The sequence below is a fragment of the Hyperolius riggenbachi genome, chromosome 9 (genome assembly GCF_040937935.1).
Source record: "Hyperolius riggenbachi isolate aHypRig1 chromosome 9, aHypRig1.pri, whole genome shotgun sequence".
Classification (NCBI taxonomy): Eukaryota; Metazoa; Chordata; class Amphibia; order Anura; family Hyperoliidae; genus Hyperolius; species Hyperolius riggenbachi.
This window is the reverse complement of record NC_090654.1, coordinates 247,133,788-247,149,174: the sequence shown is the minus strand read 5'-3', so window position 1 is coordinate 247,149,174 and position 15,387 is coordinate 247,133,788. Positions and strand designations below refer to the sequence as shown.

Here is a 15,387-nt window from a genome sequence, read left to right as displayed (position 1 = left end):
GCTGCCTGATCTCGCAGGGCCGCACACGTGGAGGAGTCGGCTTCCTCCAGCGCTAGTGGACCAGGTGCCTTCCACCACCACTGGGCCTGTCCCAGCGGGAGAACTAAGGGAGCCTGGGCTGCATTCCACTTGGAAGTTTTCCCTTCATCAGTCTGCACGCCCGCTGGCCATCCGTGCTGCCGCTCTGCTCACGCAGCATCCCGGATCTCTGGCCACCCACGTGGAACCTCTCCCCCGAGCGGCTTCCTTTCCATGCTGGGCAAGGTCGCTGCTGTCGCAACCTCCAGCCACCACCAGAGACAAGCAGCATAGCTGTCACAACGGTGCCCCGGTGGGCAGCCAGCCTCCCCCACTCATGGCCCAAACCATCCCTGGATGAGCGGCTGAACCTCCGGGCAGACTCCAGCGTGTTCCACTCTGTACAGCTAGGCCCTACCACGTGGAGGCAAGCCCCGCAGGCCAGTATGTGAAGGGCATCCTGCACCGCAGCCGTACTCAGACTGTCACCTCCAGGAAGCAAGACTCCCCCCTGGACTCACTGGGCAAGCACCTCGGAGACCATCATCCACAGACTGATCCTCAGCCAGGGTAAGGTCCTCCACCTTCCCCTCTGCCTGTTATGCTGCCCTACTGTTGGCTGCTTCCCTGGCCCCCCACTCATGCTGCTCCCTTTTACCTGCTTGTAGCCACTGATCTCTTTCTGTGCCAACTGCACGCCGCTGGTCCCTGCCGATCTCTGTGCTGTGCCTGATCTCTTTTGCTGAACTTTCTTTTGCTGCACACCTTCAACTTTTACAGCTGTGCTGTCTTAATGACCGGCGCGAGCGATCAGCGTTTTTGATGAGGCATGCCATGTTCCCTCAACCCTCGCTGGTCCCCCACCACCCCTCGCCTTCAAGCCTGGGGCCGGAGCCCACCCACGCCACCTGCCAAGCTCATCACACACACCAGGGAGCAGCTCCTTGAGTGGGAGAAACACAGCCCCTGGTCCCCTGAGGACTGTCTCCTGTCTGACCAGGTCTGGAACCACATCCAGAAATTTCTGGCTTCTGCTACAGGATTCCGCGCAGGTCAGCGTCGGAGGGGATGTCGCGCTGGTGCCCGTGTGAGGCTAATGAAGAAAGAACTGGGATCAGCCATCTCCTCAATCCTCCTGGCAAATGTCCGCGCCCTCCCCAACAAGCTTGACGAACTGCGCCTTCTCTGCGACAGGAGGGATCTCGGCAGGAACACTCCGGCCCTCTGTTTCACAGAAACATGGCTACACAAGGACATCCCTGAGGTTGCCCTCCATCTCCCTGGCTTCAACCTAATCCGAGCGGACCGCGACCCGACTCTCTCTGGGAAAAAAAGGGGTGGTGGTATCTGCTTCTACATTAGCTCCTCATGGTGCTCCACCACGTCAGTGCTCGACAGGAAGTGCTCCCCAGACCTTGAACTCTTACTCATTAACTGCAGGCCGTCATACTCGCCAAGGGAGTTTTCCTCTTATGTCCTCGTCGGAGTGTACATACCCCCTGATGCTGAGGCCAAATCTGCCCTGCGGGTCCTCAGTGAGACCATCTCACAGTGGGAGACGTCTCTCCCAGACTCTCTGTTCATCGCCATGGGCGACGTTAACAGAGCCAGCCTCCGCCAGGAGATGCCACGCTATCACCAGCATGTAGTCTGCCCCACTAGAGGCCCGAACACCCTTGACCACTGCTACACGGCACTGAAAGATGCATACAAGGCCGTGCCATGGGCAGCTCTCGGCTCCTCAGACCACCGCATCATCCATCTTATCCCAACCTACAGGAGGCGCCTGAAATCGGCAAAACCAACTCTCAAGTCCACCAAAGTGTGGTCAGACGAGGCCAAGCTCCAACTTCAGGCCTGTCTTGACTGTACAGACTGGAAGTCATCTGAATCGCCGGATCTGGACGAGTGGGCAGATAATGTTGCCTCATACATCAGCTTTTGTGAGGACTCTTGTGTACCATCCAAATCCTTTAAGGTCTACCCAAATAACAAACCGTGGTTTTCCAACAAACTACGGCAACTCCGGAAGCACAAAGAGGCTGCACACAGGTCTGGCAACCAGGAGGACTACAAAAGGGCAAGAAATGACCTAAAGCGAGAACTGAGAGCTGCCAAAAAAAGGGTACGCTGAGAGGTTAAGGCATAGCCTGCACTCAAATGACTCACGTGCTGTATGGAAAGGGCTCAAGGCTGCCACTAACTACAAGCCTCCCCCCCAACACGCAGCACCCAGCACTGAACTAGCGGAGGATCTCAGCAAGTTCTACTGCAGGTTCGAGGGTCAGGAATCACCTGGGGAGCACCTAACTACACCTACTCCCCCCCCGGGCCCCAGAAATGACGCCACAGACCAAAACACCCCCTTGGTGGTGTCGGAGGCCGAGGTCCTGCGCCTCCTGTCGACACTTAATGTCAGGAAAGCCCCTGGCCCAGACGGCGTGTCCCCTATCTGCCTGAAAACCTGCTCTCAGCAACTTGCTCCCATCCTCTCCTCCATCTTTTCCAGGTCACTAAAGGAAAGCAAGGTCCCCACATGCTTCAAAAGGTCCACCATCATACCGGTCCCCAAGAAGCAGGGTGTCTCCGACCTTAATAACTTCAGGCCCGTGGCACTGACGTCCGTCATCATGAAAACCCTGGAGCGCGCGGTCCTATCCACCCTGAAGCTCTCCACCTTGCCCCTTCTGGTCCCCTACCAGTTCGCCTACAGGGCGAACAGGTCCACGGACGATGCCATAAACATCTGCCTGGAGCCCATCTATGACCACCTTGACAGACCAGACACGTACGCCAGAATACTACTCCTGGATTTTAGCTCGGCCTTTAATACTATCTACCCACGCACTCTCCAGGATAATCTAACTGCACTTGGTGTCCATCCTGGCCTACGCCTGTGGATCACGGACTTTCTCACCAACAGGACACAAGTTGTCAAGCTGGGCGATATCCACTCAAAAGTAATGACAACAAACACTGGTGCACCACAGGGCTGTGTCCTGTCACCACTGTTGTTCTCTCTCTACACGAACAACTGCAGATCTGTGGCAGACTCTGTTAAGGTCATCAAGTTCGCTGATGACACCACCATTGTCGGCCTGGTCACCAAGGATAATGTCCAGGAGTACTGTCAGCAGGTGGAGAGAATCTGCCAGTGGTGTAGGGAGAACGGCCTAGTGCTAAACACTGCAAAAACTGTGGAGCTGGTCATAGATTTCAGGAAGTCTGCTTCCACCCCTCCTCCCATTTTCATCGAAGGCATGGAGGTTGCAAGAGTACCATGCGCTCGTCTTCTGGGCACTACCATCTCCAGTGACCTCAGCTGGAGTGCCAACATCACTGTTATCCAGCGGAAAGCCCAGCAGAGACTTTTCTTCCTACGCCAACTCAGGAAATTTGGCATGGCCCAGGAGATTCTTACAAACTTCTACTCAGCCACCATAGAATCGATTCTCTGCTCTTCAATCTTGGTCTGGCATGCTGGCGCCACAGACAGCGACAAGTACAAACTACTAAGGGTCATCAAGTCGGCGGAGAGGATCATTGGGGGAACCCTGCCCCCACTTGCCCACCTACACAACACAAGGCTGCAATCTAGGGCACTGAGGATTGCAAATGACCTTTCCCACCAAGGCAACAGCTACTTCAATCTGCTCCCATTGGGCAGGAGGCTTCGGGCCATCTCAACAAAGACCGCGAGACACAAGAACTCATTCTTCCCCTCGGCTGTCAGGCTCCTAAACTCCCTCCAAATACTCCCATCTGCACTCCCACCTCCCTCAGTGAGCCACAGTCTGAGCTGTGGCTCTGCCATTCACTTTGTCCACGACCCAGGACTGACTAACTTGTAAGACTGGTCCTTTAGTTATCTTGTGTGCATACAGGAACTAGTGTTGGGCGAACAGTGTTCGCCACTGTTCGGGTTCTGCAGAACATCACCCTGTTCGGGTGATGTTCGGGTTCGGCCGAACACCTGATGGTGTTCGGCCAAACTGTTCGGCCATATGGCCGAACTAAGAGCGCATGGCCGAACGTTACCCGAACGTTCGGCTAGCGCTGTGATTGGCCGAACGGGTCACGTGTAGTGTTGGGCGAACATCTAGATGTTCGGGTTCGGGCCGAACATGGCCGAACTCCGAACATAATGGAAGTCAATGGGGACCCGAACCTTCGTGCTTTGTAAAGCCTCCTTATATGCTACATACCCCAAATTTACAGGGTATGTGCACCTTGGGAGTGGGTACAAGAGGAAAAAATTTTTAGCAAAAAGAGCTTATAGTTTTTGAGAAAATCGATTTTAAAGTTTCAAAGGGAAAACTGTCTTTTAAATGCGGGAAATGTCTGTTTTCTTTGCACAGGTAACATGCTTTTTGTCGGCATGCAGTCATAAATGTAATACATATAAGAGGTTCCAGGAAAAGGGACCGGTAACGCTAACCCAGCAGCAGCACACGTGATGGAACAGGAGGAGGGTGGCGCAGGAGGAGAAGGCCACGCTTTGAGACACAACAACCCAGGCCTTGCATGAGGACAAGAAGCGTGCGGATAGCAATTTGCATTTTGTCGCCATGCAGTCATAAATGTAATACAGATGAGAGGTTCAATAAACAGGGACCGGAAACGCTAACCCATCACAGATGTTCATTGTTCATGTTACTTGGTTGGGGTCCGGGAGTGTTGCGTAGTCGTTTCCAATCCAGGATTGATTCATTTTAATTTGAGTCAGACGGTCTGCAATTTCTGTGGAGAGGCGGATACGCCGCCGATCTGTGACGATGCCTCCGGCAGCACTGAAACAGCGTTCCGACATAACGCTGGCTGCCGGGCAAGCCAGCACCTCTATTGCGTACATTGCCAGTTTGTGCCAGGTGTCTAGCTTCGATACCCAATAGTTGAAGGGTGCAGATGGATTGTTCAACACAGCTACGCCATCTGACATGTAGTCCTTGACCATCTTCTCCAGGCGATCGGTGTTGGAGGTGGATCTGCACGCTTGCTGTTCTGTGAGCTGCTGCATGGGTGTCCCTTTTGGGCACTAGCTGCGGCTTGTGTTGTTTGCTGCCCTCCTGGTCGTCCTGGGTTTGCGGAAGTCAGTCTGTCGGCGTACAACTGGCTAGAGGAGGGGGAGGATGTCAATCTCCTCTCTAAAGTCTCCACAAGGGCCTGCTGGTATTCTTCCATTTTGACCTGTCTGGCTCTTTCTTCAAGCAGTTTTGGAACATTGTGTTTGTACCGTGGATCCAGAAGGGTATAAACCCAGTAATTGGTGTTGTCCAGAATGCGCACAATGCGTGGGTCGCGTTCAATGCAGTCCTAGGCCGAAGAGGTCATAGCCTAGGGTCACAAAACCTGTTTTGTGACCCACGCATTGTGCGCATTCTGGACAACACCAATTACTGGGTTTATACCCTTCTGGATCCACGGTACAAACACAATGTTCCAAAACTGCTTGAAGAAAGAGCCAGACAGGTCAAAATGGAAGAATACCAGCAGGCCCTTGTGGAGACTTTAGAGAGGAGATTGACATCCTCCCCCTCCTCTAGCCAGTTGTACGCCGACAGACTGACTTCCGCAAACCCAGGACGACCAGGAGGGCAGCAAACAACACAAGCCGCAGCTAGTGCCCAAAAGGGAATGGTATCGGCAGTGTCCTTGGAGTGGGAACATTTTCTGACACCCATGCAGCAGCACACAGAACAGCAAGCGTGCAGATCCACCTCCAACACCGATCGCCTGGAGAAGATGGTCAAGGACTACATGTCAGATGGCGTAGCTGTGTTGAACAATCCATCTGCACCCTTCAACTATTGGGTATCGAAGCTAGACACCTGGCACAAACTGGCAATGTACGCAATAGAGGTGCTGGCTTGCCCGGCAGCCAGCGTTATGTCGGAACGCTGTTTCAGTGTTGCCGGAGGCATCGTCACAGAACGGCGGCGTATCCGCCTCTCCACAGAAAATGCAGACCGTCTGACTCAAATTAAAATGAATCAATCCTGGATTGGAAACGACTACGCAACACTCCCGGACCCCAACCAAGTAACATGAACAATGAACATCTGTGATGGGTTAGCGTTTCCGGTCCCTGTTTATTGAACCTCTCATCTGTATTACATTTATGACTGCATGGCGACAAAATGCAAATTGCTATCCGCACACTTTTTGTCCTCATGCAAGGCCTGGGTTGTTGTGTCTCAAAGCGTGGCCTTCTCCTCCTGCGCCACCCTCCTCCTGTTCCATCACGTGTGCTGCTGCTGGGTTAGCGTTACCGGTCCCTTTTCCTGGAACCTCTTATGTGTATTACATTTATGACTGCATGCCGACAAAAAGCATGTTACCTGTGCAAAGAAAACAGACATTTCCCGCATTTAAAAGACAGTTTTCCCTTTGAAACTTTAAAATCGATTTTCTCAAAAACTATAAGCTCTTTTTGCTACATTTTTTTTCCTCTTGTACCCACTCCCAATGTGCACATACCCTGTAAATTTGGGGTATGTAGCATGTAAGGAGACTTTACAAAGCACAAAAGTTCGGGTCCCCATTGACTTCCATTATGTTCGGAGTTCGGGTCGAACACCCGAACATCACGGCCATGTTCGGCCTGTTCGCCCCGAACCCGAACATCTAGATGTTCGCCCAACACTAACAGGAACCACAAGATGATCTGTTATGTCATGTCATGTTCGATCCATGTAAACGGTTATTGTTGTCCCTCTTCTTGATGTCTTTTGCATGCATGTGAACCTATTACATATGTCTTCCTCTTGAGCTATGTATTGTGCCAAATCCAATTTCGGGCATAACCCTGTTATGCTTGGCAAAATAAATGATTCTGGTTCTGATTCTGATTATTTATTTATATAGCGCCAACATCTTCCGTAGCGCTGTACATAGTACAAACAAATAATGGGGAACAAATATACATATGAAATACAAGACACTGTACAGTGATGACATTGAATAGAATAAGTACAAATACATACATAGTTGATGTGTAGTTGGTACATGTGCATATGTTAAAGTTACAGCAGTATGAGAAACACTAGGAGGAGGTCCCTGCCCTTGCGAGCTTACAATCTAGAGGATTCCTCTAAAGGGGTTACAACCCTCAGGAGGTGGATGGATCTCTGACGAAAGTAAGATCCTTAGATAGAAACACATTAATCAGTGAAAGAGGTGCAAATCTAACCTGTAAACAGCAGAAGGAGGTGGATAAGGTGGCTCTATAATCAGCAATGACAGCTGCCTATAGCTGGAAAACATCCTCCTGGCAGCTGCAAATATTTGTGACCTGGTCCTGGGTCACATGACCAATCTTTCCAAAAGGAATTTCTCTGGAACAGCTGCAGCAAATATGAAAATGGCACAGTCCCCAATTTAAAGAGACTCTGTAACATTCAAAAGATCCCCTGGGGAGTACTCACCTCGGGTGGGGGAAGCCTCCGAATCCTAATGAGGCTTCCCACGCCGTCCTCTGTCCCACGGGGGTCTCTCCGCAGCCCTCCGAACAGCCGGCGACTGTGCCGACTGTCATTTCAATATTTACCTTTGCTGGCTCCAGCGGGGGCGCTGTGGCGGCTTTCCATTCCGAACTACACGGAAATACCCGATCTCATTCGGGTCCGCTCTACTGCGCAGGCGCAGGAAACTTGCGCCTGCGCAGTAGAGCGGACCCGACGGCGATCGGGTATTTCCGTGTAGTTCGGAGCCGACAGCCGTCAGAGCGCCTGCGCAGGAGCCAGGAAGGTAAATAATGAAGTCACCGCTGCCCGGACTCCACGGAGGGCTGCAGCGAGACCCCTGACGGATGGAGGACGGCGTGGGAAGCCTCATTAGGATCCGGAGGCTTCCCCCACCCGAGGTGAGTACCCCCCAGGGGAGCTTTTTATGTTACAGTTCCTCTTTAACGTTATTAACAGTTTAAAAAATATAAGAGTGAATACTAGAGCTTTAATTTAAAATTCTTTTAAATGCCTCATTACGAAATGTGCCTGAACTTGGCATTTCAATTAATTCAGCAACCATGCCATAGGCACTCTCATATGACACCTTCTTCGCTACATAGCGCATTAACAGTACTGTTATGTGCCAACGAGGACAAACAGTCAACCTTTAAAAACCTTTTTAGAATGCTTTTGTATTACTAGTTTGGATAGTGTGAAAATTTACACAGAATAATTGCTGCTGGTGTTTGTTACAGAATATCCCCCTTCATACAGTGAATGAGTGTTCATTGCTTCTGATGAACAGAAGGTCACTGTTTAGTTATTTAAACAGAGACAAAAGGCAGTGACAATGGGATGACAGAGGAGCTTTGTCACTGTAGAGACAGGGAGACACTGGATGCAGTGATATGATTTCCATATGGAAACAGTCCTTTGGGACAGCAAAACCTTCCAGGAGGACACAGTGAGGAGTCATTACAGAAACCCCCATCCATTGTTTTCCACAAATGTTTTTTCTTTGGCAATAGCATCTGGCCATCAGGTATTGATTTCATAGCTAAAAACTAACATATCTAACATAAAAATACAGTAACTAACTAAAAACTAACATAAAACTATATACTGTAGATCTCTCACTATTACAACTCTGCGGGAAATAGAAGTTTTACTGTAGTGTCATCATTTGCATAATTATTATTAATTACCGTAGTTTAAACGCTGACTGGGGCAAATGTCCATTCATAATGTCACTGTCATATCATGAACTCTGTTTCAATCAAACTAATGTTCTTTTAGTTTTCTTGCTTTTTATGATCCGTGTGCTTGAGAAAGGGGGGAACCGTATGCCCAAATCACCAACTGGGTGCCCAAACCCAAACGACTTGATCTGAGGGAGGTGGGGGAGTAAAGGTGGCCACTAACAATACAATTTACTGAACAATCATTTATGAACCATCATAAATGATAATGGGCAAAACTCTCCTAATCAATCCGATCAAATTAATAAAATCAATCCGAAAATCGGATCAATTTAACCGGTTCAGCCTCACAGCTATTTTCACCTTAAGGACTGAAGCAATTTTCCCCTGTCAGCGCTGCTCTCATTCATTCGCTAATAGCTTTATCACTACTCATCACACATAAATTATTTAGATCTTGTTTTTTTCACCACAAATTTGGCTTTTGGAGGGTGACATTTGTTGTTAGTAACTACTAAAATGTCTATGTATTTTAAAGAGAAAAACGAGGGAAAAAATGAAAAAATACACTATTTCTCCAATTCCAGCCTCTATAGTTTTAAAATGAACAACGCTACTGAACATTTTACCCACACATTTTATCTGCCTATCTGTCGTGGTTATCACAAGATTTAAATTATGTCCCTAGTACATAGTATGGTGACAATATATTATTTGGAAATAAAGGTGCATTTTTTCTATGTTGTGTTTTTTGTTTTCTCATTGCACACTACCAATGATTACAAGCCTTTATTTGAAAAAAAAAAAACAGTAATACATCCTCATGACATACATATTTAAAAAGCGGAGTCCCTAAGGTAACTATTTAAGTATTCACTTTTCAATTCTGTCACTTTTGGTGTTTTTTACAAGTGTATTAGTTTGGTGCAGAGTATGTGAAAATAACAATTGCATTGCTTTTCATTTCATTTGCTGCTAAAACAAAACCACATCACATATGCCTAATCTCTCAAAGACCTCAAATACTATTCTCTTGCTTGTCCCGGTGAAAATGATACCCTATACACATAATCAGATAGCTTCTTGGCCACGCAATACTCTGTTAACCATGAGCAGCACTAATGCATTTTTCAAGGCCATTTTTTGCAACAAAAGTAATACAGTCATTCTTTGTTCGCAAAGCCCCTGGAGTGTCAAAACATTTGAAACAGGTCACAAATGTCACCATTCTGAAAACTAGAGACCCAGGCCTACTGAGATATACATATTTTGAAACAATTGGACTTCTGCGGTTTTGCTAAAATTGAATCATAACTTGGAAAATGGTATTTTTTTACATCTTTTTTCACTTTGGCACAAAAAAAACAAACACTTAACATAGTTCTTGTCTCTCAAAGACCCCAAATACTATTCTCTTGCTTGTCCCGGTGAAAATGATACCCTATACACATAATCAGATAGCTTCTTGGCCACGCAATACTCTGTTAACCATGAGCAGCACTAATGCATTTTTCAAGGCCATTTTTTGCAACAAAAGTAATACAGTCATTCTTTGTTCGCAAAGCCCCTGGAGTGTCAAAACATTTGAAACAGGTCACAAATGTCACCATTCTGAAAACTAGAGACCCAGGCCTACTGAGATATACATATTTTGAAACAATTGGACTTCTGCGGTTTTGCTAAAATTGAATCATAACTTGGAAAATGGTATTTTTTTACATCTTTTTTCACTTTGGCACAAAAAAAACAAACACTTAACATAGTTCTTGTCTCTCAAAGACCCCAAATACTATTCTCTTGCTTGTCCCGGTGAAAATGATACCCTATACACATAATCAGATAGCTTCTTGGCCACGCAATACTCTGTTAACCATGAGCAGCACTAATGCATTTTTCAAGGCCATTTTTTGCAACAAAAGTAATACAGTCATTCTTTGTTCGCAAAGCCCCTGGAGTGTCAAAACATTTGAAACAGGTCACAAATGTCACCATTCTGAAAACTAGAGACCCAGGCCTACTGAGATATACATATTTTGAAACAATTGGACTTCTGCGGTTTTGCTAAAATTGAATCATAACTTGGAAAATGGTATTTTTTTACATCTTTTTTCACTTTGGCACAAAAAAAACAAACACTTAACATAGTTCTTGTCTCTCAAAGACCCCAAATACTATTCTCTTGCTTGTCCCTGTGAAAATGATACCCTATACACATAATCAGATAGCTTCTTGGCCACGCAATACTCTGTTAACCATGAGCAGCACTAATGCATTTTTCAAGGCCATTTTTTGCAACAAAAGTAATACAGTCATTCTTTGTTCGCAAAGCCCCTGGAGTGTCAAAACATTTGAAATAGGTCACAAATGTCACCATTCTGAAAACTAGAGACCCAGGCCTACTGAGATATACATATTTTGAAACAATTGGACTTCTGCGGTTTTGCTAAAATTGAATCATAACTTGGAAAATGGTATTTTTTTACATCTTTTTTCACTTTGGCACAAAAAAAACAAACACTTAACATAGTTCTTGTCTCTCAAAGACCCCAAATACTATTCTCTTGCTTGTCCCGGTGAAAATGATACCCTATACACATAATCAGATAGCTTCTTGGCCACGCAATACTCTATTAACCATGAGCAGCACTAATGCATTTTTCAAGGCCATTTTTTGCAACAAAAGTAATACAGTCATTCTTTGTTCGCAAAGCCCCTGGAGTGTCAGAACATTTGAAACAGGTCACAAATGTCACCATTCTGAAAACTAGAGACCCAGGCCTACTGAGATACACATATTTTGAAACAATTGGACTTCTGTGGTTTTGCTAAAATTGAATCATAACTTGGAAAATGATATTTTTTACATATTTTTTTCACTTTGGCACTAGAAAAAAATCTGATGACTTAGGCCTCAGTCCTAAAACACACCAAAATTTTTTCTACAGCTCATCACGGTTAAAATGATACAACATATGCCTTACTTAGTAACAAATGGTTGGGTGCAGCAATCAGTTATACCCAATGTGCACTATTTTTTTTGCACTAATTGTTGCAGAGCTATTGTTTGTTTGCATATTCCCAGGAGAGATTGGAATCAAACAAAGACCGCACATGACACCATCATAGAAGGCTAACAACCAGGGCTATTCATCAGTAGGTATTTTGTGAGCTACCTTCTCAAAGGAACACTGCAAAAGGAATTCTCACATTGTCCTGGTTATAACATCCAAAATGTGGCTAATTTGAATATATCACTTCTCTTCACAGTGATAACAAATACATTGGAACTTACCATTGGATGTCTTGCAGAATTAGAGAAAAGCCAGAGGCCATAAGTCAGGGGTCAAGCAGATCCAAGAGTCAGAAGATGGGAGCAGCAGGGTCCAAAGTTCAATTTTGAACTTTGTTTGTGTTTTCTTTTTCCTCAAAAAATTCAGTTTCCTCCAACACCCCAAAAACATAGGGGTATGCCAAATGTGAGCTCCTTTGAGGGTCTGTAAGTTACATGAATATATAGGAAAGGGGAAAATGCCAGTCAAATATGTCCAGGTAAAGAAAAAAAAACACAAAAAAAAGAAAAAAAAAACACACAAAAAAAGGAAAAAAAAGAAATTAGTAATCTGCAAGTGTGTGGTATGCCCTAAAGCACTTGATAACACACAGTGCAGGGGCTGACGGGCAATCTGGGCAAAAATACCGTGACTCACACCGTCTCTTGTGTTTCACACACACTCTGCATCTTCTCAGGGGGGCTTTTTTCACTTCATTGGGGGGAATTAGTTCAGGGAAATGTCTCTCCCTCAGTCTAATTGAGTTCTCCAAATGGATAGGATCCTGTTGTGCAATTTGGCCAGGGGAATACATTAGGGACTTGTGGACTTGAATCTGGAAGTCAAGAAAGGTCATCTGTTGGCTTGTTGGTGTTGTGGCTGTTTTTAGATAGACCACAAATGCATTGTGCATGGTCATCTGCAACAAGAAGGTTATTTTTTTGTACCATGCTTTCCTTCTTCTTCTTAATAAATAAGGCGCCAAGACTTGGTCTGATAAGTCCACTGCTCCCATATTTTTATTGTAGGCGACTATGGCCTCTGGCTTTGTACGCTGTTCCGTTCTGGATGTGGCAAGAACTGTGGCCTCAGTGTGGATGGTAGATAGCATCATCACCTCCCGCTTGTCGTGGAACTTTATTGCCAGGAGCTCTTCAGATCTGAGTGCGTAAGACTCTCCTCTGCATAGTTTTTTATTTACTACCTGTGGGGGGAGGCCTTTACGGTTTGCTCTCACCGTCCCACATGCGCCAGTCTGGACTGAGAAGAGGAACTTAAACAGTGGCACACTTGTATAAAAGTTGTCCAAGTAGACGTGGTAGCCTTGGTGGAGAAGTGGATTTAATAGGTCCACCACTATTTTGCCACTGGTGCTAATGTACTCAGGGCACCCAGCTGGCTGCAGAATGGAGTCTTTGCCTTCATAGATTTTAAAAGTGAAGGTATAGCCAGTGCCACTCTCGCATGCCCTATAAATTTTCACCCCACATCTTGCCCTCTTGCTTGGTATGTACTGTTTCATGGAAAGTCTCCCATGAAACGGTACCAGGGATTCGTCCACAGCAATTTCCCGGTGTGGGGTATATACATCCATGAACACTGCACTTAGGTGGGTCAACAGGGGTCTCAACTTAAACAGTCTGTCATGGGAAGGGTTGGTATGTTCCACATCTTGAGAGTTGTCATTCAGGTGGAAAAACTTTGACAACAGCTCAAAACGCTGCCTGGGCATTATTGCTGGATAGAGGGGTGCATTGTGATAAAGGTCCCTGGACCAGTACATTTTTATCTGGGGCTTTGGGTTGATGCTCATGCTGAGCGTGAGGCCTACATAGGCCTTCATTTCGGGCACGTTGGTGGGGTGCCATTTTCTGGTGATATAGTTAGTGGGGTGGTCAGCTAAAAATTGTAGAGCAAATAAATTAGTTTGCTCTACTAAATGCTCCCACATTGCCTCTGTCATAAAAAGCTGGAAAATGTCAATTGGTGCCTGATTGACAATGGGCACTGACACACCAGCGGTGGCTGTGAAGGGTGGGATGTTGGGCGCAGCATAATTAGGGGGTTCCCAGGTGCCATTTAACATATGAAGCGGTACCTCCTGCCTGCGAGGTACCTGTGGCTGCCTACCCTGTCCAGGGCTGGGCCGAGGCATAGGCTGGAGAGGCTCCAGCCTCAGGGCGCAGTGTAGGAGGGGGCGCAGAATTTATTCAGCTGTCATTCCTAATTGTGTTTGAAGCAGAAAGAAATAAGAAAAAAGGATACATGGCAGTGACTGCAAGCCAGATAACTAGATATTAAGGTGTTGGGGAGGTTGTGGGCCCTGTGGCGCCTCTTAGTCTAATAGCAATCAGTGTGTGATGGCTGGGGTGGCAGGGATGGAGGGGCGCACTTTGGTGTCTCACCCTTGGGTGCTGGAGGACCTTGTCCCGGCTCTGGCTCCAGTGTTGGTGATTTTTGGACTGGAGGAGATGTCACCCAGCTTCACAGTTTGGAACCTGTTTGTGAGAAAGTCCGTAATCCAACAGCGGAGGGTAGGGTGGACGTCAAGTGCCGAGAGGTTGTTGTGCAGTATGCGTGGGCTAATGGTATTGAATGCTGAGCTGAAATCCAAGAGGAGCATTCTGGCGTATGAGTCCGGTCTGTCCAGGTGGACCGTTATGTACTCCAGACACATATTAATCGCATCGTCAGTGGACCTATTAGCTCTATACGCGAATTGGAACTGATCCATTTGGTGCAGTGTGGAGTGCTTAAGAAGGGATAGGACCACTTTCTCAAAGGTTTTCATGACAATAGATGTGAGGGCCACTGGTCTGAAATTGTTAAGGTCTGAGACTCCTTGCTTCTTTGGAACAGGGATAATGGTGGACTTTTTAAAGCATGTAGGAACCTTGCCTTCCTTTAAGGACTTGGAGTATAAGGAAGTGAGGACGGGGGCCAGCTGCCGTGAGCAGGTTTTCAGACAGGCTGGAGACACACCATCTGGGCCTGAGGCTTTCCTGGCATTCAGCGTGGAAAGGTGCCGCAAAACTTCAGCCTCGCTCACTGCTAGAGGGGGAGCGTTTGGGGTTGCGGAGAGGAGGGCAGAGGTTGCTGTCTGCCTCTGTGAGTCTGACGGGTCCTCGAACCTGCAATAGAAGTTGCTGAGTTCCTCGGCTAGTTCAGCAGTTGGCGTTGCATGTTGAGGGGAAGGCTTATAATTTGTGGCCGACTTGAGCCCCTTCCAAACGGCCCGTGGGTCGTTTGAGCTAAGGTTCTGTTTAATCCTTTCTGCATACGTCCTTTTTGCAGCTCTCAGTTCCTTGTTGAGGGAGTTTCTAGCCTTCCTGAAGTCTTCTAAGGAGCCGAACTTGTGTGCAGCTTCTTTACTCTTACGCAGCTGACGTACAGTAGCTTATTCGAAAACCATGGTTTATTATTCGGGTAGATTTTGAAGGACTTTGAGGGAATGCAGGATTCCTCGCAGAATCTTATGTAGGATGTGACAGAGTCTGCCCACTCGTCCAGGTTTGGTGATTCCAGGGTCTTCCAGTCTGTGCTATCAAGACGGGCCTGGAGCTGGCTTTTCGCCTCGTCTGACCACACTTTTGCAGACTTTAGGACCGGCTTTGCTGAGTCCAGTCGCCTCTTGTAGGTGGGGACCAGGTGGATGAGGCAGTGGTCAGATGAGCC

General features: G+C 47.1%; 1 protein-coding gene across 1 annotated transcript; it reads right to left on the bottom strand.

Moving 5' to 3' along the window:
• Nucleotides 1-12,274: 12,274 nt before the first annotated feature.
• On the bottom strand, nucleotides 12,275-13,555 carry LOC137533609 (piggyBac transposable element-derived protein 4-like). The gene has a single exon (XM_068254956.1). The coding sequence runs from the start codon at nucleotides 13,553-13,555 to the stop codon at nucleotides 12,275-12,277; it is 1,281 nt and encodes a 426-aa protein (XP_068111057.1).
• Between the last annotated feature and the right edge of the window lie 1,832 nt (nucleotides 13,556-15,387).

Coding starts and splice junctions, on each gene's coding strand:
- LOC137533609 (XM_068254956.1), bottom strand. CDS start 13,555: ATGAAGGCCTATGTAGGCCTCACGCTCAGCATGAGCATCAACCCAAAG.